Below are 25391 nucleotides of genomic sequence, written 5' to 3' on the forward strand. Positions count from 1 at the left end.
CCTTCAACAACATGTTGCAAACCCACAATCACTTTCAACTAGAGGGACAAAGGCAGCAGATACACAGGAACACCACCCTTGCGAGTTGCCAGCTGGAATTGGAAGCTTATCGCCGTTCCTTCACTGCTGGAGTTCCCTTGTTAACAGCATTGTGAGTCTAACTATACATATGTTGCAATGGATCAAGAAGGCAACTCAACACCTGTCGAGGGCTACTGTGAATAGGTAATGAATGCCAGCCAGGCAGTGGTGCCCATGTCCCATGACTGAATTTAAAAAATGTCATCAAAAAGGGGATTCACACATGGTGGCAAACAGCATAGCTGAGATATTCAATCATACTTTGTATTTGCTATTACCCAGATCATGATGACAATGAGTAACTCAGTCACTAGTAGTGTTTGAAATTTTAAGGAGCAAGTGAAGGATAAACGATCAGTCCCTTAAAGTTGCAAAGTAACCAGGACAAGATGAGAACCACCCAAAAATACTGAAGCAAGTAACGGTGGAACCTGCAGGGGTACTGGCCATTATTGATGGGGCTTCCTTACATTTAGGGTAGTTGTCAGAGGACTTGAGAATTGCAGGCTTTACGCATTCCTTCAAAAAGGGTATAAGGATGAGCCCAGCAGTTTCAGACCAGTCAATTTAACAGTTGACTTCTCAAAATTACAATTCAGGACAGAATTAATAGTCACATGAACAAAAGTGGGTTAATTAAGAGGAGGCAGCATGGATTTCTCAAGGAAAAGTTGTGCTGAACTAATTTTCTGGAAATATTTGAAGAGGTAACAGGTTGGTGACGATAACGATAATGTTATAGTTTGTGGCATTTGAAAAAGACGTTTAATACAGTGGCACACAACAGACTTTTCAGAAAATGTATAGCTCATTGCATAACAGGAACAGTAGCAACACAAATACAAAAATAACTTAGCAACAAGAAACCAGAAATTGTGGTAAATGAGTGATTTTCAAGACTGTAATTTGTAAGGGGCAGAAGTAGGCTAGTCTGCCTATCAAGTCAACTCAACCTTTCAATGAGACCATGACTGATTTGACAATTCTAAACTCCACCTTCCTGCCTTTTCCCCATAACACTTAATTTGCCCTCTGCCTAGAACTCCAACTGTCTCATCTTTGAATATACTTAACGACCGAGACTTGACAGCTCTTGTCCTCATCGGTCAAATACAACCACCTACTGTTCTAATCCCACTTTCCAATGCTTGGTCCATAATCTTGTATGCCTTGCCATTGCAGGTACACCTCTGTAGTAAAGAATTACACAGACACACTACCCTCAGAAGAAGTGGTTCTTCATCTCTGTCTTAAATGAGCACTCTGAGATTACGCCCTCTTGTACAACCTTTCAATACCTACCTTGTCAAGCCCCCTAAGAGTCCTCCATGTTTTACTAAGATCTCCTCTCATTCTCCTGATCTTCAATGAGTATAAGCCTAACTACTGAACAGAAAAAAATCTGGCCATATGCGTGATCAACCTAGTGAACCTTCTTTGGATTGCCTGCAACACCAGTATATTGTTCCTTTGATAAGTTGACCAAAACTGTTCACAGTATTCTAGTTGTAGTCTAACTAATGCTCTGTACAGTTTTTGAAATGCATCCTGGTTTTTATACTCCGTTCCCTTTGAAATAAATGCCAGTATTCCATTTGATTACCTGCTGAACATGTATACCAGTTTTCTTTTGATATTCGTGCACTAGAATGCCTAAATTACTCCGCACTGAACCTTTTGGCAGTCTTTCTTCATTTAAACAATACTCTATTCTTCCCACCAAAATGTATAATCTCACGTTTTCCCCACATATACTCCATCTGCCAAGGTTTTATCCACTCCCTAGAGATATAGACAGGTGTCATCCTCACTACTTGTTCCTACCTATTTTTGTATCAATTGCAGGCTCGGCTGTAGTACAGTCACTTCTATCATTTGAACCATTTAATATTTAGTGAACATTTGTGGCCCCAGCACTGATCCCTGTGGCACTGCACTAATTACAGATTGCCATGCTGAAAGTGCTATTCAAAAGTTTTCGCAATACATACTAATATGCTGTTTACCCCCCTCCACTCCTGCCAACACAATGGACTGTTATTAAGTAGCTTTATGCAGTACCTTGTTGAATATCTTTTGGATATCCAAAAATATTACTTATCTACCTTGCTTGTGATGTCTTCAAAAATTAAAATGTAATAAATTTGAATGGCACAATTTCCCCATCATGAAGCCATGTTGACTGCTTGATTATATTATGTACTTCTAAATGCGTTGCAACAACATCCTTTAAAATAGATTCTTAACATTTTCTGAAGGACTTATATTCATCTTACTGTCCTATGGTTACCTGTTTCTGAACTCCATTCCCAGTCTACTTCAGCCAATTCTGTGCCCATTCCCATCGAAGACATTTTCTAATCAACCTGTTCAGAGATGTTATTTGCAGATGTAAGTTTGTATACAATACAAAGATTGGTGGAATTGTCAATAGTGTAGAAAGTTGTGAAAGGGTTCAGCAGGATATAAATCAGTTACAGGCAAGGGCGGAGAAATAGTAGATGGAGTTTAATGGATAAGTGTGAGGTGATGCACTTTGGGAAATCAAATGTTAAGGCAAACAATAGAGTTCATGGCAGGACTCTGATCAGCACTGATGTACAGAAGGATCTTGGTTTTCAAGTCTATAGCTCCTTGAAAGTGGCCACTCCTTGAAAGTAGAGAGAGTGGTAAATGAGGCGGATGGCATGCTTGCCTTTATCAGTTGGGGAATTGAATACAGAAGTTTGGACATCATGTGGCTTTATAAGACTTTGGTTAGGCCCCGCTTACAGTACTGCGTTCAATTCTGGTCACCACTTTTACAGGAAGGATGTGGAGGCTTTGGAGAGAGTGCAGAGGAGGTTTACCAGGATGCTGCCAGGATTACAGGGTATGAGTTATAAGGAAAGGCTAAAAAATACTTGGGTTGTTTTCTCGAGCAGCAGAAGCTGACATAAGACTTGATAGAAGTCTATAGAATTAAGAGATGTGTGGATACAGTTGACAGAGTCTTTTTCTCAGAGTTGAAACGTCTAATACTAGGGGGCATGAATTTAAGGTGAGTGGGGAGAGTAAAAAGGAGGTGTGAAGGGCAATTTTTTTTTAAACAGAGTGTGGTAGGAGTCTGGAACATGCTGGCAGGGGATGGTGGTTGAGTTAAGTACGATAAGGGCATTTCAAGGACTTTTCGATAAGCATATGAATACGTACAGAATGGAGGGATATGAACCAAGGGCAGGCAGAAGCGATTAGTTTCATTTAGCACTTTGTTTGGCACAACATCGTGGCCCGAACGGCCCGTTCCTGTGTTATACTGGTCTATGTTATTGCATGTCTCTGGAACAGGTGGGATGAGTACTTAGGGCTCCTAGGTCACAGGCAAGCACCATTCCTCATTCCCAGGTGATTATCCTTATTTAAGCTCAACACAACTGTTATTGTCTCAGCTTTCTCACTCTCAAACTGCTAAATCCTACCAACTTATGATCACTATTCTCTAGGAGAATCTTTTAGTCAGAGAACATACAACATATTGTGGATAACGAAACTGTCCCAAATGCACTCAATGAATTGTTCCTTGGCTGACTCAGCCAATTTGTTTTTCCAAAGATATATGAAGATTAAAATCATCCATGATTAATGTGTTGCCTTTTCAAAAAGCCCTCATTATCTCTAGATTCATTCTGTGACCTATCGAGAAGCTAGGGTTCAGGGGTCTTTCGATAACTTGCATCTGCGTTTTGTTAGCTCCATCCTTATGGATTCTATACCACCGAATTCAAGAGCATTTTTCACTTAAAGTACTAATTCCATCTTGTACAACAAATCCAACCTGCCACCCTTGCCTTCCTGCCTGTTCTTTTGAAAGGTCACATGACTTGAATGTTATAGCTTCCAGCTTTGGTCTCCCGTGTATCTGTAATGAATAACTGAATCAAGAATCATAGAACTGCTACAGTGCAGAAACACGCCATTTGACCCACTGAATAGCATCCTCCTGCATCCTACACTAACCCTCCGAATAGCATCCATTCAGACCCACCCTTCTAACCTAGTCGTGTAACCCTGTATTTCCTATGGTTAATTTGCCTAACCTACACAACCTTAGACACTACAGGACAATTTAGCATTGCCAATCCACCTAACCTGCATATCTTTGGACTGTGTGAGGACACCAGAGCATCCAGCACAAAACTATGCAGATACAGGGCGAATGTGTAAACTCTGCACAATCGGTTTCCCAAGGCTGGAATCAAACTCAGGTCCTGGCAACAGTAATAATTAATCAGTCACCTAGAAGTTCATATTCATTAACCCAATTTTATCCTATTAACTTATTTATTTTGTTGCATATATGCTACACACATTCAAGTAAAGAGTCATTAACCTTTGTCTTATTATCTTTCGTTCTTTGTCTCATTTTGCTGATTTGTTTTTATTATATGCTTGCTGTACTCTTGTCCCTTCCTGTCACATTTTGGTGTGATTGTCAAAATTGTTGCCTTGAAATGCTACCATATTGCTGTGATTTAGCAGCCTACATTTCCCTCCTCCTGCGTCCTCTAACAACTCCCCTCTGCACCCTGTCATTACTTTAAAGCCCTGTAGTCTACAAACCTAGTTATTCAATTTGCCCAGACGCTGCTCCCAGCACAGTTCAGATGAAGTTCTTTTCACTACAGCAGCTCCCTATGCCCCAGTACTGATAATATTGCCCCATTCCTCCTCGACTAATGTTTCGGTGGTGTAGTTAACTCATTTACTTTATTTGCGCTATACCAATCAATGAATCAACTAGCCTTGCTCTATGCTGTAATAATGCTGACTCATTTTGGCAGCCTTCCCTCATAAGTCATCCTCTGGTCCCAGTTATCATACAAGTAAGTCTGCTGTGTGCATCCTCTTAGGCCAATAAAGTCCATCCTTCTTCAGTTAGATGTCCAGAATGGAGTGCACTTTCAAGGTGTGGTCTGCCCAATATTTTGAATTTCTGTGCTTTTACAGTCACACCCATATCTGAAATCCTCTGCTACAAGGAAACGTTTTCCCTTCCATGGTCAAAGGCCAATGATATTCAATGGGCATCAACCATCCCGAACACCCAAATCATTTCTCCCTGGGTGGAGAAAATACTCCTACAGATGTTTCAAACATTCTGGTCAATCACTCTTTTACATTCTATGCTGTGAGGAGAACAAATTCCAGCTTCTCCAGTCTCTTCAAATGAACTGAAACCACCCATCCCTGATATTATTCTGAAATTGTCTCCACAACTTCTCCAAGGCATTGACATCTTTCCTAAAGTCTGGTGCTTAGAAATGAATACAGTAATTCAATTCAGGATTTAAGTGATTTAGAAAGATTTAGGAGAACTTCATGTCTTAGTACATCTCATGTAAATTAAGGACCTGTTAAGATTTTACAAAACACAGCTTGATCAACTTATCCTGTCACAAACAAACAATAGTGTTCATACAATTACAGGTCACTGTGTTTCTGCACTCTTTATTTTTAAAACTGTAGAGTTTAGTTTATTCTACCTCATTTATCCTTTCCAAATTCATCATTGATTGTCAATCATTTTGGTATGTTCTGAGGGTGAGAAAGATTTGAAATGAATGCAAGAATGTTGTAGTTTTTTCTCTGAGGATTACGTGGGGACAGAGATTCAAACTGATTTGTTTTACTGCACAGTCAACTTCACCTGGGAGTTGGTGAATAAAAAGGAAAGATCCCACATAGTGGTTCTTCAAGGTTCACTGCAGGTTTGACAACTCATTCAGCTCCACTCTCAGCTCAGGAGTCCAAAGCTCCTTCACAGACTGTTCACAGAGGAATTCTGATGCAGCAGGACTAGCACATGTGTCTTAACTATTAGCACCAACAAAACCTGGTTTAACTAGTCACTCATCTAATTGTTCTTTGTGGAGTATCACTGTGCACAAACTGGTGTTGTGAACCAGTAACCACGTGTATTTATGTAATATGCCTAATGCAGTAAAATGTCCTATGGGGCTTCAGAGAAAATGTTTTAAAATAAACATTTGACAATTAGATAGGGCAACATGAAGGACATTCTTAAATGGAGAGGGTTTTAATGATGAATCTTTAATCAGGAGAGAAAATGAAAAGGTTCAGGAACTGAATATCAGAATTTCCCACCCATGCACAGCCACCAGTGACGGAGTGATTAAAATCAGGGAGACTCAAGAGGACTGAATGTGGAGTGGGCAGATTTCTCAAGAGAATTGAGAGACTGGGGGCAGCACGGTGGCACAGTGGTTAGCCCTGCTGCCTTATAGCACCATGGACCCGGGTTCAATTCCAACCTTGGGCAACTGTCTATGTGAAATTTGCACATTCTCCTCATGTCTGTGTGGGTTTCCATCAAAATCTCTGTTTTTCTCCCCAGTACAAAGGTGTGCACTTTAGGCAGACTGGCCATGCTAAATTCCCGTAGTGAGGAGGTCAGATGGATTAGCCACGGCAAATTCAGCTATAGAGTAGGGAAGTGAGTCTGGGTGGGATGCTCTCTGGAGAGTCAGTGGACTTGTAGAGCCAAATAGCCTGTTTAGACACTTTATGGGTTCTATGTCTAGAGATTAGAAAGATAGGGAAGGACAAGGCCATGGGGGATTTGAAAAAATGTTTGCAAATTTTGAACTTTGGCTCCAGGACAGGCAATGTTGCAATGTGGGGAAATAGGTGTACAGGATTTGGTGCAGAAAAGAACACAGGCAGCAAAATTTTGTATGATTTTGTATTTCCAGACAGGAGGGATGAATGAGCGAGGAATGCACTGGAATCATCAAGTCTAAAGATAACACAGGCATGGATGAAGATTTCAGTAGCAGACTAACTAGGGTGGGGTGGAGAGGGGTGATTGAATTATTTAGTACCGATGGCTGTGTGGGCGTGTAGTCTCATCCTGAAGTCAAATAGGACAGATTGCTCGCTGTGCTATTCAGCCTCAAGCACTTTCTCCAAGACACCCCGAGGGAATGAATTTTTAGGGGTGAACAAAGACAATGGCCTTGATAATCCCAATTTATAACTGGAGGAAATTTCATCTCCTCAAGTACTGGATGTGGCATAGGCCATTTGATCTATTTGGAACAGCAGAGGAATGGAGAGGGATGTTGATGAGGAGAACTGGAGGCTTTCAGTGTACACGTGAAAACTAACACAGTGGTTTCACAAGTGATGGCATGAAGATGGGAAATAGGAAAGACCAAGGATAGATCCTTGGGGGACATCAAGGCCTTAGAGAAGAAAGAGAGGGTGAAGAAGGAGCAGAGGTTTGAAAGGACGGTGGTTCAAGTTTTATTTTAGAATGGATTATGGATGTAAAAGTGAGAGGGACAGAACCAGAAGAGACAGAGTGTGAACCATTAACAGCAGCAGCAAACATAGGTAGTTTTCTGCGAATTGGGTGGAGGATGCAGGAGCTCAGTGGACAGGCTGAGCACTGACAGGGCATCAGGAGTGAAATGGGAGAGAGACTGAGTGCCCAGGAATGGAGGCGGGCAAAGATTAGAGGATATTTTGTCCAGTCAGCTAGTGCAACCGAGGCAGAGATTTTAGTGACAAAGAAATTCCAAGAACTTCTTGCACTTGTTGGAGGTGAAGATGGAGGAAATGGGGATGGTGGTCACTTAAGAAGTAACTAATGCGTGTCAGAAATATTAGAAAATACTTGACGCAGTGTCTGAAACTTGTTTATTCTACTTTTATCCAGAATGTTGACATGTATTACTGGAGTGGTATCTATTAACAGCAGCAGAAACAAACCCCAATGAACGTGGTTCAGTCCTGATGTGATTAACGACAAAATCCAATCTGTGAATTTACTTGTGAACACGCTGGTGTCTCAGCAGGTGGGATGAGTTAATAAATCTCTTCCCACACTCTGAGCAGGTGAACGGTCTCTCCCCGGTATGAATTCGCTGATGTATCAGCAGGTTGTATAAGGTAGTGAATCCCTTCCCACAATCAGGGCAAATAAATGGCCTCTCACCAGTGTGAACTCTCTGGTGTGTCTGCAGGCTGGATGACTGAGCAAATTGTTTCCCACACTCAGTGCAGGTGAATGGCCTCTCTCCGGTGTGAACTCGCTTGTGTTTTAATAGGATCGATGACTGAGTAAATCCCTTCCCACACTCAGCGCAGGTGAATGGCCTCTCCCCCGTGTGACTGCGCTCATGTACAGTGAGTTGAGATGAGTACTTGAATCCAGCCCCACAGTGAGAGCACCTGAATGGTCTCTCCTCAGTGTGGACACGTTGATGGGTCATTAGTTCCCAAGAACTTTTAAAGCACTTCCCACAGTCTGGACATTTAAAAGGTCTCTCATCTGTGTGAACCCGCTGGTGTGTTAGAAGGCTGGATGACTGAGTGAATCCCTTCCCGCACTCACTACAGGTGAATGGTCTCTCCCCAGTGTGAACTCGCTGATGAGTCTCCAGTTCATAAGGGTAATTGAATCCCTTCCCACAGTCCCCACATTTCCATGGTTTCTCCTCACTGTGACTAACTTTGTGTCTCGACAGACCAGATGATTGGTTGAAGCCTCGTCCACACACAGAACACGAGTATGGTTTCTCACCACTGTTAACGCTGCTTTTACCTTCCATGTTCAAAATCTGATGACGTTCAGGTCCTGATGAATTGAGTGTCTCGGTCAGGTCCAGACGTGGTATTTGCTTTGAGCTTCCTATCTGAAAATCGTCCCTTTTCAATGCCCTATAAAACATATTTCAAACAAGAGATAGTGGTCATAAGAGCTGTAAAAATCCAACTGGTTTAGTCATATCCTTCAGTGATCCGTGATTGCTGTCATACTGGCCTGTCTAGGCAAGAAGAGAAGGACATAATGAGGACAAAGAGGGGCGTGGGGGGAGAAATGAAACAGGAGATGGACATCTTTCACAGCAATTCAACCAGAATCTCCAAAACCCAAAATCCCCACCACCTGGAAAGACCAGCTGCTGCACATGAAAAACCATCCCTTCTAAGGCAAACACTAATGAGGCCATGCTAGGAAGAGACTGATTAGTGGCTCAGAGGCAGAAGGGATTGAATCGATTTACCCAGTTGCTCAGATATTGGTGCGTTTGCCAGGAGTTGCAGGCTTTGTATCCTGCTATTGACCACATCCAGAACTGAACCATCAATACTCTAAAAGTTGATGTTGATGTTAAAGATTTCTACAATTAGACTAGAATTTGGAATTCTGTCAATTAGTTTATTATGCAACATTTACACATCCATAAAAATATGTTTATTCGGGCTGTTCTCAAGATTATTAACGATAGCACACAAATGGTTATTTACTTGTATTTGCAATTAATTTATTGCATTTGCTGATCATGATGTAGTCTACATTGAGAAGTGTCAACACAGTGTGGCAGAGCCTCTGTTCAGTCTGTGAGCTGGATCCCGAGTTTCCATTCAATTGTCAATTTAATTCTCCACATCATTCCCTCTGTGACCTTTCTGTCATCACTCTACTGCACTATTCCAAAGAAGCACAATGGGAACTTGAAAATCAACAGCTCAACTTTCAATTCAGCACTTCAAAACCTTCCATACACAACATTAGGTGAATGAGAGAGGCTGGCGAGGAATGTATTGGAATCTAAAGGTCACACAGGAGTGCATGATGGTTCCACAATCAGACTAGCTCGGGTTGGGTGGAGATGGTGACATGGCAATTGAATTATTTGGTATCAGTGATTATGTGGTCAAGTCATCTGAAACTCATCTCAAAGTCAAATATGACAGGGATTGTTCGCTATTCTGCCTCAATCAGTTTCCCGAAGAGACGTAGCTAGAGAATGAATTTTCTTTAAAACCTTCCAAACTCAACATACAGTTTACCAGCATGTGCACTAGTATAGTTGTCAGGATCCAGAATACTTGGCCTGAAAAAGTGCTATAACCTGATTCAACATTTAACCTGTTCATCCGAGATTCCCGACCCAGGTGAAATAGTTCCTCTCCAACTCCCATATCAGTTGCCAATCGCTTCCAAAAAGCTTCTATCAAAATCACCATTTAGTCTTTGAGTTCAAGGGAATACCTCTCTAATAGCGAGGTGATTTTTTTTAAGCAGAAGATAAAGGAAAAGATAATATATAATTAATGGTACAATTCCAAAAGAGAATGTAGGCCAAGGAATTTGTGTTTCTTGTGTTCTGAACTTTGAAGGTAGGTAAATATATTCGTTAGTCAGCAAAGCAAATTGGATCTCAAACTTAATAAATGTTGCTATTGAAAAGAAAAGGAGGCAAGTCATGTTGAACATTTATAAAGCTCTTGTAAGGCCACAATTCCAGTGATGTGTCCAGTTTTAGTCACCACATTTTAAGAACAGTGTGAGAGTCCTCAAGAGTGTGAACAGGAAATTTATTAGAATAGAGCTGAATAATTTCTGAAACCTGATTCCAAATTTAGATTGTGTCCTACATGCCATGATCCCCCATCTGCTGGAGATAGGTCCTTTCTATCAGTTCCCATTTCATATCCTGAAAATTTTGATGACATTTGCTCTTAGTCTTAAATTGCACAGAATACCCCCCTTGCAGTGAGGCCATTCATTTTAGCTGAAGGGAACGGAAAGAAAAGAAAATTTATAATTAATGGTACAATTCTAAAGAATATTCAGCGATAGAGGGACCGGAGACTTCATGTGCACAGATCCTTCAAGTCACAAGCTATATTAAGAGCTACAGTAGTAAGCAGTACAAATTGAATCTTGAAATTCATGAATAACTGTTAATTGGTGAAAAGTAGGGATGTCTTGTGAACATTTATAAAGCTCTGGTTACGCTGCAATTCGAGTATTGTGACCAGACTTCAGGAAGGATGTGAGGCTTCTTGAGAAGGTGCAGAACTATTTCTTAGAATTGTTCCAGTAAATAGGTTGAGAAATTTGCTTGAAATGTGTGAGATTTATGACAAACCTAAATAGGGTGGAGAGATAGTCTGTTCTCATTATCTGACTATACATGGGCAAGGGATGGATCAAAGGCTTTGAGTTAATCAGTGGTTGTGGATGTGATTAGAGCATTTTCACATGGACAGTAGTGATAACGTAGAACTTATTGCCAACCAGGAAGTAGAAACAGATGAAGTGATCATTGTTGAAAGGAAACTGTATCAGCACTTTAAGGAAATAACTTGACCAGAATTTGAGGATAGGGCAGGTGAATGTGATAGACTGGATTGGTCTAGAGAGCTGGTGTGTAATTAAGGCTGAAAGGCATTCTCTGTCATAATGACCCTGCCTTTTTTGCATGATCTCATGTAACTCTTGCAATTCAGATATCACTCTAGGAAACCTGTGCTACACTCATTGAAAACCTATTGATCATTCCTGAGATTTGTTGTCCAGAACTGAACGCAATTCTCCAGATTCCAAAAGGGAGTTGTACTGGACTTGAAATATTAATTGTTACTTTTTCAACAGACTTGCTGAGTTTCTGCAGCATTTTCTGTCTTTTTTAACTGCAGTTCTCCAGCAGTGGTCTAACCAGGGTTTGTGAATCTCAGTATTTTTCCAGTCAGTGATACCTAAAAGCTTTGCTGACACAAGAGACTAACCTTAATCCTTCCATATTCAGATGTCCATCTGATTCAGATCCTAATAAATCGAGGGATTGATGCGATATTTGGATTGAACCTTTAATCTTCCACTTGCAGAATCCTATAACAACAAAGTTCATCACTGTCAGTCTGGGATAGCCAATCAAGAGAGACCAATTTTTCTCTTGGTTTGAGTTTGCTGTGTGTAAATCCTCCCTTTCCAACCCCCTGTCAAAATGCCCTCTGTCAATCCAGGATATAAATTCAAAATATTCTCTACTGCCGGCCCAGTACGATAGCGCATGCACCTCCTCCTTGCCTCTTACAAGGATGGCGACTCCGCATGCGTTCTGCTCCTCGTGGCCCCAAATAAAGATGGCAGCTGTTCCTCAGATCTCGAGCAAATGGGCAAACTCAGCAATTGTAGCCTTTCACTTCAAAGTGAGGCTATTACTTTCTTACTTGGATCTGCAGCTTGCAATGCATCTTCATGAAGCTTTCTGGCCCACCTCGCTCACTCTATTCCTCTCAGCCACCACCGACTTCGTTATTGTGTTGAAGCAGCTATCTTCTCCCCCGCTCCGTGCAGCTCCACGCGCTGTTTGGCAACGCGCATGCTCCACCAGTGTTCCCCAATACGCATGCGTCTGGATCTCCGCCACGCACAGAGAATAACTTCGCTCGTTGCGAGTGGGGAGTCTGATACTGAATTGCACTGTGGAAGATTGGAAAATTACATTTTTTTTGCTTAAAAAATTGTTGTCAAATCAAGATGTAAAATTAGCAAAAGAACTGACGCAGCGAGTAGGTGGAGCGAATAAATTTCCGAAAACCAAGGAGTTCAGAACCAGAGATAGTAAGAACTGCAGATGCTGGAGAATCTGAGATAACAAGGTGTGGAGCTGGATGAACACAGCAGGCCAGGCGACATCAGAGGAGCGGGAAAGCTGACGTTTCGGGCCCTTCAGATTTCTGAAGAAGGGTCTAGGTCCGAAACGTCAACTTTCCTGCCCCCCTGATGCTGCCTGGCCTGTTGTGTTCATTCAGCGCTACACCTTGTTTTCTGAGTTCACAACCAGGGGGTTACAGTGGAAAGATTAGGATGAGGCCAACTGAGTCTGAGATGCGATATTTCTTCACCCAGAGAATGGTGAGCTTGTGGAATTCTCTGCTATAGAAAGTGGCTGCATTGATTTTTTTTTCGAGAAGGGGTTATATGTACTTCTAAGGGGTAAAGGACCGAAGTGTATAGGCGGAGTAGGGATGTGGTTGGGGTTGGAGGGCAGGGAAGAAAGCGAGGTCAGGGAACGGAGTTAGATTATCAGACTGAATGGCCTACCCCTAGTCCTATTTCTGAAATCATTTTTTATCTATATGCTTAGCATCAAAGCTGTAACTTTCCATTACAAAAGTACTGATAGTATCTCAGAAGCTTTGTTTTTTTCTTAATTAACCCATTTTTCCCAATCAACCTGTTCAGAGGTGCTATTACACAGCTCTGGAGTTGGTTGGACTTGACCTTGGATATCGTGGTTCAGGGGAGGGCCACCTTCAAACACTTTGACATTTTACAGCTGGGGAAATGACTAAATGCTTTCAAATGCGTAAAGTTTTTGAATGGTCTCTCGCCATCTGACTGCAATGCGTGGTCACCAAATACAATGGCTGGGTAAATCCTTGCCACTTTTGCAAAATGAACCATCACACGTGTTTCCAGGTTAGTTTGGGATGCTAAACTCTCTAGTAATAGCTCCCACATTCTCAGTATTCTCCAGTTAAAGTGAAGTGGATGCAGTAAATCTTAAATTTAAAAAAAAAACTGTAGGAGCATTTAACAGATCTGCCAGCGATTGTGGAGAATTACAGAAATTCACTGTTAATGGCCAAACCTGAAAAAAATACACCCTTTCTGAAATCAACAATGCCAAGCAAAGATTTTCTGTTTTAAAATTTGGTTAAAGAAGTTGCTTGTGAAATGAACATTATATTTATTGGTGATTAATTCTCATTTATCCATAAGTGGAAACATCTTTCACACGTCTTCAAAGATGTTTGGTGGAAGACCCTGTGGCAATAGCACTGGTAAGTTTTGCATTCTGAGACTTCCCTTGTCGCTTGAAATTCCAATCTCTTCACTTTAAAACAAACTTGTATTAGGTTGGCTGCTGAAAAGATGCTTTCCCTTTTGGGAGATACTAGAAGTGGGAACATATATCAATGTACAGGTTCGTCCATTTGAGGTGAAAATTGAGTTGATTTTCTCTGAGGATGGTGAGGCTTGGAAACTTTCTTCCCAGAAGGTGTTGAAGGCTGAATCATTTGCTTTTGTTTGTTTTTAAGGCAGAAATAGATAGACCCACAGAAAAGTTACAGCACAGAAAGAGGCCATTTAGTCCATTGTGTGTGTGCTGGTCAAGCAAAACTACCCTCCCATTCTAAACTCACTCTCGTGGCAGCCTGATTCCGAATAGAAAACATCTTACAAACTGAGTGGAGGTTGTTTCACAAAGCGATTGCTCAAACATATTTTCAGTCACCAATGCAGATCAGACTGAATCACGAACAGTAAATACAGAAAATATATTGCAACAAGTGCAAATAAATGGTTCTTCAGTTTTTTTTCAGAATTGCCACACAGCCCGGCTGGGAAAATATTGAGTTCTACCACAGGTACGGGGATTTTTAACATCAGCAGAAATAAATCTCATCCTGATCCAGTCATCGATTTGATTAACAGCAATATACAACTGTTATAGTTGCTGGCAAACTTGCTGGTGCATAGTCTTAATGGCGATGGGTTTTCTGGATATCAGCTATTTATAAATGATGTATTTGCTGACTTGGGATATTCTGACAACTTTATGATAAAGTTGAAGATATATGAAGTCTTATCGCCTTTGTCCTTCTGTCATTCACTCCATCATCCTACCAGTTTAAAGATTAGCAAGTTCATCACTGACTGCAGTGTTGGATTTAGCTGTTAATGAAATCCAAACTGATTCATGTTCATTGGGCTTTGTTTATTCTACTATTAATAGGCTGAAGCTTGGTTATTAATTCATTTAAACTAGTCTTTTGTTCAACATACGACGGGTGGAGCCTGTGATATCTCTTACTCAAGTTAACTCTTTTTGAAGGGCTTTCCTTCTCATCTGCTCCATCCATACCTCCAATAACTGTAACTGTAACTCACATTGTCAAAACATACACTGTGGTAGATGCAATTTTTTGTATCTTTCTACATGATGTTTGCTGAAATAAAAAATGGTAGGTAAAGGAAATTTGAAGTAAAAACAAAATTCTGGAAATGTGCAGCTGGTTGTTGGAAAGAAAGCTGGCATATCAGTCCATGTTCTTTGCAAAGTACTTACCAATATCTATTTCAGCTCACCAGTGTACGGGAGACTGCACTGTGACTGCAAATATAATAGGCTAAATTACATGGAAGAAATATTTGCGGACTTGCACAGTGAGGAAGGAGGATATAAAAGCACAAACCTTTTACCTCCTGCGACAGTATGGGAACATTTGTTGAACATTATGATTTTGGCATCTTAAAATGATACAAAAGAGGTACAAGGATCCGTCGTTGAGAAATATGGTTGTTGACTTGCTCGCTGAGTTGGCTTGTGTTTTTTTCAGACGTTTCGTCACCATGCTAGATGACATCATCAGTGGAACTGACAAAGGAGTGATGTTATTCTACTCTGCTTGGAATTTATACTGCCTGGTCCATTATGATGACTATTACCATTTCCGGCTTTGATCTGTATATATATATATATATATATATATACATGTGGCTCCAATATTTTTCCAGTAAAGGGACGCTTATAGCAGGTATGAAAATTTATATGTGACCTTAGCATCATCTTAGAAATAGCAGAGCAACAGCCTTTATGTCAGCTTAGGCACAAGGGAGTTTGTTTTAAAGAAAAGCTCAAAACAGCAGAGCTACAAGGAATGTAGAATGCGCATAAGGGAGCTTAAAAGAAAGATTAGGAGGTATTAAAGGGGATATGAAAGTAAAACAGGCAGGTAAAATAAAGGAAAATCCTAAATTGTTTTACAGTCACAATGAGGGTGAGGAATAATGAGGGGAAAAATAGGAACCATTACGGACTACAATGGTAACTTATGCGTGCAGCCAGAGGAAGTAGGTAGGGTTCTTAATCAATACTTTGGGTTGGTGTTCACTAGTGAGAGGGACAATTTTGTATAGGAATCAGGGAGAAGGTCCATAATAGAATTAAACAAATTAGTACAGACAGAGTTGGTGTTTGTTGTACAAAAATATAAATTACTGGAAAATCTCAGCTGGTCTGGCATCATTTGTGGAGAAAAATCTGAGTTGACATTTTGGGCCCACTGGTGCTGCCAGGCCTGCTGAGATTTTCCAGCAATTACTGTTTTTTGGTTCAGATTTTCAGCATCTGTAGTTCTTCTGTTATTTTTTGATGTTCCGAGCAGTCTGGCAGTCTTAATCAAAATAAGTCTGATGGGCTGGGTGAAATGCATCCCAGGTTGAGTGAGGCAGGGGACGGAACAGCAGGGGCACAATTCCACTCTGACCACAGGAGAGGTGTTGGAGGACTGGAGGAAAATCAATGAGATAACATTATGCAAGAAAGAAGGAAAGGATAAACCAGCAAGCTACACGTTAGTCAGTCTGATCTCAGTGAAAAGAATTGCTGCAAGCAATTCTCAGAAATTTAACTGCATTTAGAGAGGTAGGGATCAGTTAAGAACAGACAGTACGATTTTGTTAAGGGTAAGTCATATTTGACCAACATGATTGAGTTTTTCAAAAGGTGATCGAGTGTGTAGATGAACACAATGCATTTTATACAGTCTACTTGGACTTCAGTAAGTCTTTTGTTAATTTTTGCGGATGATACAAGTATTGATGGGTTGACAAATAGTGAGGAGGATAGCCTTGGATTACAAGAGGATACAAACAGGCTTGTAGGATGGGATGATCAGTGGCAAATTGAATTCAGTATGAATAAATGTGAGGTGATGCACTTGGACAGGACAAACAAGGCAAGGGAATACACGATTCATGATAGAACCCTGGGAATCACTGAGAATCAGTGGAACCTTGGTGTTCATGTAAAATGGTCCCTTAAGGTATAATCCCACGAGGTGGCTAAAGTGGTTAAGAAGGAAATGGTACATTTGCCTTTATTAATTGAGGCATAGAGTTTAAGATTTACAGGTATTGGTGGAACAATATAAACCATTGGTTAGACCACAGCTGGAGTATTATTTGCAGTTTTGGAATCCACAATATAGGAAGGATTTAATAGCACTGGAGAGGGTGTAGTGGAGACTTATTAGGATGTTGCTTGGGCTGAAGAGTTTCAGTTATGAAGAGAGATCGGACAGACTGTCATTGTTAACATTCGAGCAAGGAAGGGACACGATTGAGCTGTAGTAAATTATGAGTGGCACCGATAGGGTAGACAGGAAAAACTTTTCCCCATGATGGAGGGATCAATGACCAGGAGCATTTATTTAAGTAAGGGACAGAAGGATTGGAGAATATGTAAGGAGTAACTTGTTCATCCGGAAGGTGTTGAGAAACAAGAATTCACTACCTGTAAGGGTGGTCAATGCTGAAAAACTCATAATTTATAAGAAGTATTAAATGTGCAACTGCGATGCTGAGGCTGTCAACCCAGTGCTGGGAAAATGAGTTTGGAATAGTTTGATGGTTGCTTTGAACGGCACAGACATGATGGATCTTAAGGTCTTTTCCCTGTGCTGCAGATCGCCACGACTTTGAATATGAAGCATGATAGTGTAGAAAATGAGGACGAAGGAAACCATATCATAGTTCTGAGAGGGAGGAATGGGGCGAAGGGAGAATTGTGCGTAAAAGGGCAGGCGTGGTGGGAGTCATGCATCAAGCACCATGCTGGGAATCATTGGGTGAGTACAAAACACCCCATTCCACTGTCCAACTTTGTTCTCAACAAGTAAAGTCCGGATCTGCTCCAACCCTTCTCTGGGCTTGCTGTGTATTTGCATTTTCAGAAACCTGAGGCCCTTGCACATTTCAGAATCTTAAGTGTTATATATAAATATTGAATGTTAACACATCTTTAAATAATAATTTGTTTGAAGGCCGTGTAAAGTTGTGTCAGTAAAAATATGATAGAAAATCGGGAGTAGTTTAAAATAAAAATTAAATATCTATTGCTTTGTACTGTGAAGGTACTGAGAGATGCAAAGTTTCTTGTTCGTAAGGTTCCAAAAGATTCGTCATTTTATCACTTTATTATTAAAATCCTCTACTCTGCACTGGGAATGATTTTGACATTTAAAATGGTAATGTAGTTATAACATTTTATTTGCATGTGAAGCAGGCAGTGAGTTGTAGGGGAATAACAAAGTTGGAAGCAGTAGCTCACCAAACTCTGGAGAAGACACCATTCCAAGGTTTAAATTTCCATTCTTCTACTGCATGGCATGTGGGTGATACAAAAGACACTCAAAGTACAACAGTAAGATATTCGGGGGGAAGAAACGGAACCATGGCGGTTCGTTAACCCAGGGTTCCGCGCGGTGGAGAATTTCATCTATCCACAGAACACAAGAGCAGTGCGCAGGCGTGATACCGAAGGTAAACGGAGCAGAGTGGGATATGGCGATGATTGTTTGGTTTCGTTTCGGCTCTGCAAACGGTAAGATTGAGGGAATGTGGCGAGAGCGATAGATCCGGCGGGTGCAGGGAGAGGCTCTGCGAACATCTTGTAAACATCGCAAATTCCGAATAAAAACGTCTTGTTTACCCCGTTTGAACCAAGCGGGATCACTACGCAACCAAAGGCTTCCTCTTAATAGCAGGCCCGGTAGCAGACGCCATCTTTACTATGGGCAGACTGTGTTTTGCGATCGTCATGTTTGTTTAGGGCAATGTTTGGAATTACACGGAAGAATATGTTGCTCGTTGTTCAGAGTGGAGACAACTTGTCCAGAAGGGTGTATTATTTCACACCCAGTGTCTTATTGGACAGGGAAGAAAATCCTGCTTTCTGCAATACACTACCTTGCAGAATGTCCTGTCCCATGTATCCAGTGAGCCCCATGCGGCTCTGTTTACTTACATGAAGATCAAGTGCAGAAAGTAGACATCATCCTCGAATTGAGGGACTACTATAAGTGGCAGTGTGGATCAGGGAGCATGCATGGTTATCCTGGTACGGGGGTGCAGAACAATGTGAATTTCTAAAATAACACAAGGTGCTGGAGAAACACCATCGGTTGGGCAGCCTCTGTGGTCACAGAAATCTCGTGTTAATGTTTAGAAACATTTATGACTCTTTTCTATCCTGTATTAACAATAATATATTTTGGAAACTTCTTTTACTGAGGCATGGAAGGGTGGATGTATGCACAGAAAACTCAAAAGGAATCATTTGTATGTTTGAATTTCTAATGTGCCCTGACATTGACTGTTCTAAACTTTTTAACAGATATTTAAAGAAGATATGTAGTCATGTACCCCAAACAAACCTCACATGAAATTGTACTACTGTCACTTGAGTCATTAGAACCTGGATAATATTGGCTTTTGAGTGTAAGTATTGAGCTCCCTTATGTTACCACTCTTACATTTAATTTCTTCATCGTATTCTCCTGTAGATCACAGTATTATACAGTACAGAAGAGGCCTGTCGTGTCTATACAGCCAAAGCTACCCTAAATCTACACTAGTCTTTTTCCAGTACTAGGCCCATAGCATTGAGTCTTATAACATTTAAAGTGCTCATCCGAGTACTTTTTAAATATTCGTGAGGTTACCCTCCTCAGCTACTCTCACAGGCAGGGCGTTCCAGACCCCGACCGTTCTCTGGGTGAAAATGAAAATACGCCAATCCCCTCTTAAACCTCCCAGCCTTTCATTTTAAAATTATGCCCTTTTGTTACAGGCCCTTCAACTAAGGGGAACAGCTACTTTCTAATCACCCTGTTGAAGCCCCTCATAATCTGAAGCATCTTTATCAAGTCTCCCTTAAGTCTTCTCTGCTCAAAAGAAAACAACCAGAGCTTATCCAGCCTCTCTCCATAGCTAAAACGATCCAGCCTAGGCAATATTCTGGTGAAACTCCTCTGCATCTTCCATTGCAATCACCTGCTTCCTATAATGTGGAGATCAGAACTGCACACAGTAATTCATCTGTGTCATAATAAAAGTCCTGTAAAGCTCCAACGTAATCTTGCTGCTGTTATAATCTATGCCTCGATTGATAAAGGTAAGTGACTCATATGCCTTCTTAACTATCCTGTTAACCTTCTGTGCCACTTTCAGGGATTTGAGGAGAAGCACCCCAGGACCTTGTCTAAAATCTTCAATCTGTATCCAAATATCTATTTCTTATCAACTAATGTAGACATCATCTTTACCTTAATCAACCTGTTCAGAGATGTTATTCAACAGTGATGAAACTTGAACCCGGGCTTCCCAGTCACCATCTTTATCTACCTTATCTAAACTAATCATAAACCTGTACTCTGTGAAATCTCCCACCTTCGCTCGCAACTAAAATCCCTCATTCCTGAACCAGTCTGCCCTCTCTTAGCCATCCTCCTGTCCTTCACAATGTGTTAGTCTCTGGTTTGCATGTACCCAGATGCTCTTTGTTCCTGACAATTGCAAGGTGATATCACCCTCTTCCCGGGCATTTCTTCTGATATCTTTCCAGCTGAAGTTTCCAGCAGTATATTCCAGAGTTGAGCATTTTTGACCATTCATCGACAGTTTTGAGCTTCTAGCACTGTGCTCTCTTACCTGTGAGTGTTCTGTTACTTAAGGGCCAACAGGTCTCCTTTACACAGGTGCTGAATTGATTTTGTTACATTTCTCTGTTTTACTTCCATCTTTCCCCTTTGTTAATAATACTTGGCTGTTTAGTATTTCTCGCTACTTTAGCCAACTGTGTATCAGTGAGATTTCTATCACTGCCCATTCCTTCACCATATGCTACTGACTTAAAAGCTTCATCTTTCCATAATATCTTTCAGTCAGGAATTACTTTTTCTGCACTTTAGTTCTTTTCTATTCTGCTTATCTTAACCATCAAATTCTGCACCATGTTTATTCCCTGTAACTCATTCTGAATATCCTGAAGCATTAACTCTATCTCTCTCTGCAGATGTCAATAAAATTGGTAATCCCTAGTTGCCAATGGAGAACATGTCTGACTTTCTTGAACCACTGCAGTTTGCATAGTGAAGGTGCTCCTACAGTGCTGTTAGGTAAGGAATTACAGGTTATTCAACAAATGGTTATGAAGAAACAGTGATAGATGTCCAAAACAAGCAACAGTTGGTATTTTTTCCAAATTGTAATTCAATAGAATGATCTGAGATATTTCAGAGGAATGTCATAAATCAGCATCTGACACCAGACTTCATATTAGGACAAGTGAAAAACTGGATCTAAGGGGAAGTTTCTGAGGACAATCTTAAATAAAGAATGAGTGGTTGAAAATCAGGTAGGCTTAGGGAGTAGATTGAACCGCTTATAGCGTTATAAACTGAAAGGACAGTATTAGAGCTAAGACAGTTAAAATCAGGAGGTTAAGGGGGTTGGAATTTAGGCAGAGCAGATAACTTGGAGTTGTGAGGCTGAAGGAGACTACCAAGAGAAAAAGGAGCCAAAAAACCATTTTAGAATAAGAATTTCAATAACTTGGTGCTTCTTCACTCAACAAATATATAAGTTGGTGAGCACAGGGGTGAAGTGTGAACATGACTTGGTATGGGTAGCAGAGTTTTGGATGAGTTACAGTGAGGTTGAATGTGGGAGGCTGGTGGGACTTTGTTAGAATAGTTAAGACTAGAGGTAACAAAGGAATGGATGAGAGTTTCATCAGAAGATGAGCTGAGAATTTGGGTGGGAAGGTGGCTCACAGTGCCAGGGACTGGGTTTGATTTCACCCTAGGGTGACTGCACATTCTCCCAGTATGTTTTCCTCCCACAGTCCACATATGTGCATGTTAAGTGAATTGACCACGCTGAATTGTCTATATTGTCCATTAGCCATGGAAGTGACAGGAATAGATATTTTTTGCAGGGGGAGGTGGTGATTACAGGGTCTGGGTGGCATGCTCTTTGGAGGGTTGGTGGGGACTTGATCGGCTGAATGACCTACTTCCCCATTGCAGGGATTCTATTCTGTGATACAAGAATGGTGTGGGTGATGTAAATCGGTGGCTCTAATGATGGAGATACGTGGATGGAAACTCATCTTGGAGTGAAATGTCTCCCTGTGTTGTGAACACCCGTGTGCCCTTGCATTTTTTTTTACCAGCGGGGTGGGCTTCTGAGGAATCAGAAGCCATTGCCGTGATTAAGTGTGCTGACACTGATTGCTGCGCACAGAACATTGGAGTAGCTGCACACATGCACAACTTCTCAGGTTAGCGGGAATATTCGGCAGTTATGTTCCCCCTTGGGTGTTCCTGGAGAGCGAGTGTGCAGTACTCACTGGCATGATAGAGGCCTTTATAGAGAACAATGGGCACTCCATCATCACCGTAGAAAATGCTATTTTAATTTAGTAGGTTTCCATTTCCTTAAATTTCTGCGTGTGTTAATTTGTATTTTGTTACTCTAATCCCATGCTATCTGGGGGTGATTGATGGAGACATTGACAAGGGAGCTTTACTGTCAGGTTAAAAGATTAGAGGGAGCTTAAATTTCAGTTTAAAAGAATTGAGTCTGCTTTATTCTGTATCTAACACTATGTTGTACCTGTCCTGTGAACATTTGATGGGGCAGTGTGAAGGAACTTTAATTTCAATTTTAAAAACTAGGGGGAACATTATTGAACTCTCTGGATCAGCCTCAAGACAGTTGCCAGGGGTGGAGTCACTTGTTGAGGAAGTTGGGTTTGTAGCAGGAAGTCCGTGGATTCAGTCTTCGCATTATTTAAATAGAGCAAGCTTATTACCATTCTGTACAGGGTTTGAGACAAGGCAGGACAGTGTGTGTTTTGGAGGAAACTCGAACAAGATGATTTTCACAGACAGCTGCTTCTCTCGTCCTTCAATGTGGTGGATGTTAAGGGTTTTGGAGATTCTGACAAAGTACTAGCCAAGCATAAAATCCCTGTCTTTCAGCTGCCTCTTTCTTTCATACACTCTCCTCCTTCTTTTCTCTCTCATTGAGGTCAGAGTCATACGTAGGTCTGGACTGGGTGACAGATTCTCTTCCCTGAAGAACATTCCCTGAACAGTTAGGTTTTTATGACAGGACAACAACTTTTATGGTCGTAGTTTTTCTGTTTCCTCATACCAGCCTCTCAAATTGCCAGATTCATTCAGCTAACACACACCCTGCCTTTGTGATTTTGTGGGTTCTCTCTTACTCCTATTTTTCTACTTTAAATCAGTTTTGCAGGGTATTAGGTGGGAAGTATTTGCAGTTGGAAAACTGAAAACAAGCATCCGATGTTGCCCAATTTATGATGAGCTGAACATCCTTGGATTTTGAACATGGAAAGTAAAAGCACCATTGAAAATGTAGAGAAACTGTACACGTGTTCTCTATGTGGACGAGGTTTCAGCCGATCATCTGGCCTGTCAAGACACAATTGCAGTTGTATTGAGGAGAAACCATGGAAATGTGGGGTCTGTGGGAAGGCATTCAGTTCACCATCAAAAGTGGAAACTCATCAGCGCATTCATACTGGAGAGAGACCATTTATCTGCTCCAAATGTGGTAAGGGATTCTCTCAGTTATCCCACCTGCTCTCTCACCAGAGAGTTCACACTGTGGAGAGACCATTTTCCTGCTCAGTGTGTGGGAAGGGATTTACTGAGCCATCCCATCTGCTCATACATCAGCGAGTTCACACTGGGGAGCGACCTTTTAAATGCCAAGACTGTGGAAAGTGCTATAAGAGTTCCGGGGAACTGATGTCCCATCAGCGTGTTCACACGGATGAGAGACCATTCAGGTGCTCTGACTGTGGGACTGGGTTCAAACGATCATCTCAACTCACTGTGCACCAGAGAGTTCACACTGGGGAAAGGCCATTCACCTGCCCTATGTGTGGGAAGGGATTCATTCAGTCATCCACTCTGCTGAGACACCGCCGAGTTCACGATGGAGAGGGACCATTTACCTGCTCCTGTTGTGGGAAGCGATTCACACAGTCATACAACCTATTGAGACACCAGCGAGTTCACACTGATGAGAGACCTTTTAAATGTCCTGACTGTGGAAAGTGTTCTCGAAGTTCTTGGGAACTGATGTCCCATCAACGTATTCATACCAATGAGAGACCATTCAGGTGCTCCCACTGTGGGACTGGGTTCAGGCAATCTTCTGACCTCACGGTACACCAACGAATCCACACTGGAGACAAACCTTTCAAATGTCCAGAATGCGGCAAGAGCTTTAAATGTTCCAAGGAACTGATGTCCCACCAACGTGTTCACACTGATGAGAGACCGTTCAGATGCTCTGATTGTGGGACTGGGTTCAGGCGATCCTCTGACCTTACTAAACACCAGCGAATTCACACTGGGGAGAAACCGTTCATTTGCTCCAAGTGTAGGAAGGGATTCAGTCAGTCATCCACCCTGCTGAAACACCAGAGAATTCACAAGTGACTACGGTGATTGGATTTTCTGGTTAATTCGGGCACCAGAGGGGTTTAGAATTGATGCTATGGTGTATTGGATAGGTTGCTTTTTGTTTTGTGCGCTGTGGCCAGATGATTTAAATTGCATCCAAGGATATGGAGGGAAGTGACGGTAGTAATGATGGAGTCGGTGGCCATGATTTTTGTCTTCGTTACACTCGGGTGTGGTCCAGAGGACTGGAGAATTGAAAATGTTAGGTGCAATAGTGCATGTTTTATATGTACGCATTAGTTCAAAATGCAAAATAAATTAGATTAGTCGCAGGTATGTTTTAAATGACTAGTCAGATTTTCTAGAGCTGTGATTTTTCCTTAAACCAGTGTGAGAATTGGAGGTTCCTGAAATGATAATGGGTATTTGTTGGCATTGTGAAAATTCTGTAATCAGAGTAAATATTGAAAAAAAATGAACTGCCTTCTGGTTTAGCAGCAGCAGGAATTAATTCTTTTGCTCAGGAGAAAAACCTATAGAGCAGGAGACTTTTGGTTTCAATTTTCAAAAATTCTGTATGAAGTTAGATATAGTTTCTCCTGTGTAAGGAGTTAGTTGTGAATGGTTAGAAAATAGATTTTCATTTGAAAGTCCAGATGAGAAGTGTTTTGTTTGAACCCTTGAAGGGGTAATATGAAGCTGTGACAGTTAACTTCAGTTGTGTGAATCATCAAGAAAGAGGCCATCAAACTCCCAAGACTGAGAACTGAAAGAACTGGTTAAGTCAAACCTCCAGTTGTGATAGGGAAGAGAACTTTTGAACTCTGTAAAGAGGTGGTGTTGGAATAAATGGAATTGTACTTTGTGTGTTTCAAATTGTGCTAAATGTAAAAATGTTTGGTTTGTTCTCTTTTACCTTCACTTCTTTTGCATAATAAACTTTTGTTTTATTGTTCAAACCAAATCTGCAGCCCTGCATACTTGTATCTCAGTGAAGTAGCAACTTGTTGAATGAAAATAACACAAAAATTATTATCAAACCAGATTCCAATCTGAGTTGTCCAGTAGTAACATCAGCTTGGGTCATGCCACATGTCTTTGTACTTAATGTGGTATTATAAGCTCAGCAACTGCAAGTCGATCAGTTT

The 25391-nt window shown here is 41.2% G+C and overlaps 3 protein-coding genes across 16 annotated transcripts in view; 2 read left to right on the forward strand and 1 right to left on the reverse strand.

Moving 5' to 3' along the window:
- Positions 1 to 25207, forward strand: part of LOC125449050 (zinc finger protein 229-like) — a 32818-nt gene extending 7611 nt beyond the window's left edge. For 2 of the 13 annotated variants that reach the window (XM_048524643.2, XM_059641874.1), the window contains 5 exons: positions 15292 to 15489; positions 17422 to 18338; positions 19131 to 19234; positions 20811 to 20913; positions 23055 to 25207. In XM_048524643.2, coding sequence (XP_048380600.1) covers positions 23158 to 24279 — 1122 coding nt within the window. In that variant the 5' untranslated portion in view covers positions 15292 to 15489; positions 17422 to 18338; positions 19131 to 19234; positions 20811 to 20913; positions 23055 to 23157 and the 3' untranslated portion in view covers positions 24280 to 25207. Of the gene's footprint in view, positions 1 to 12638; positions 12800 to 13669; positions 14320 to 15291; positions 15490 to 17421; positions 19235 to 20810; positions 20914 to 23054 lie in introns of those variants that run through there. The other 11 variants (XM_048524642.2, XM_059641869.1, XM_048524644.2 and 8 more) reach the window with 11 other exon arrangements.
- LOC125448868 (zinc finger protein 91-like) overlaps positions 1 to 25391 on the forward strand; it is a 64278-nt gene that overhangs the window by 19063 nt on the left and 19824 nt on the right. Inside the window, exons 6-10 of the mRNA XM_059641839.1 lie at positions 3409 to 3465; positions 11979 to 12090; positions 17422 to 17583; positions 19967 to 20083; positions 23725 to 24220. Of these exons, the coding sequence (XP_059497822.1) occupies positions 3409 to 3465; positions 11979 to 12090; positions 17422 to 17583; positions 19967 to 20083; positions 23725 to 24220 (944 nt within the window). The remainder of the gene's footprint in view (positions 1 to 3408; positions 3466 to 11978; positions 12091 to 17421; positions 17584 to 19966; positions 20084 to 23724; positions 24221 to 25391) is intronic.
- Positions 2456 to 12273, reverse strand: LOC125449053 (zinc finger protein 239-like). Of its 2 annotated transcripts, none has more exons than XM_048524652.2 (3): positions 12112 to 12273; positions 11668 to 11770; positions 2456 to 8805 (listed from the first exon to the last, which is right to left on the reverse strand). In XM_048524652.2, the coding sequence occupies exons 2-3, from the start codon at positions 11679 to 11681 to the stop codon at positions 7911 to 7913; spliced, it is 909 nt and encodes a 302-aa protein (XP_048380609.1). In that variant the 5' UTR covers positions 11682 to 11770; positions 12112 to 12273; the 3' UTR covers positions 2456 to 7910. The 2 variants fall into 2 exon arrangements, with proteins under 2 accessions (XP_048380609.1, XP_048380610.1); XM_048524653.2 differs by having other exon boundaries at positions 12159 to 12270.

Source organism: Stegostoma tigrinum, chromosome 43, assembly GCF_030684315.1.
Source record: "Stegostoma tigrinum isolate sSteTig4 chromosome 43, sSteTig4.hap1, whole genome shotgun sequence".
NCBI lineage: Eukaryota > Metazoa > Chordata > Chondrichthyes > Orectolobiformes > Stegostomatidae > Stegostoma > Stegostoma tigrinum.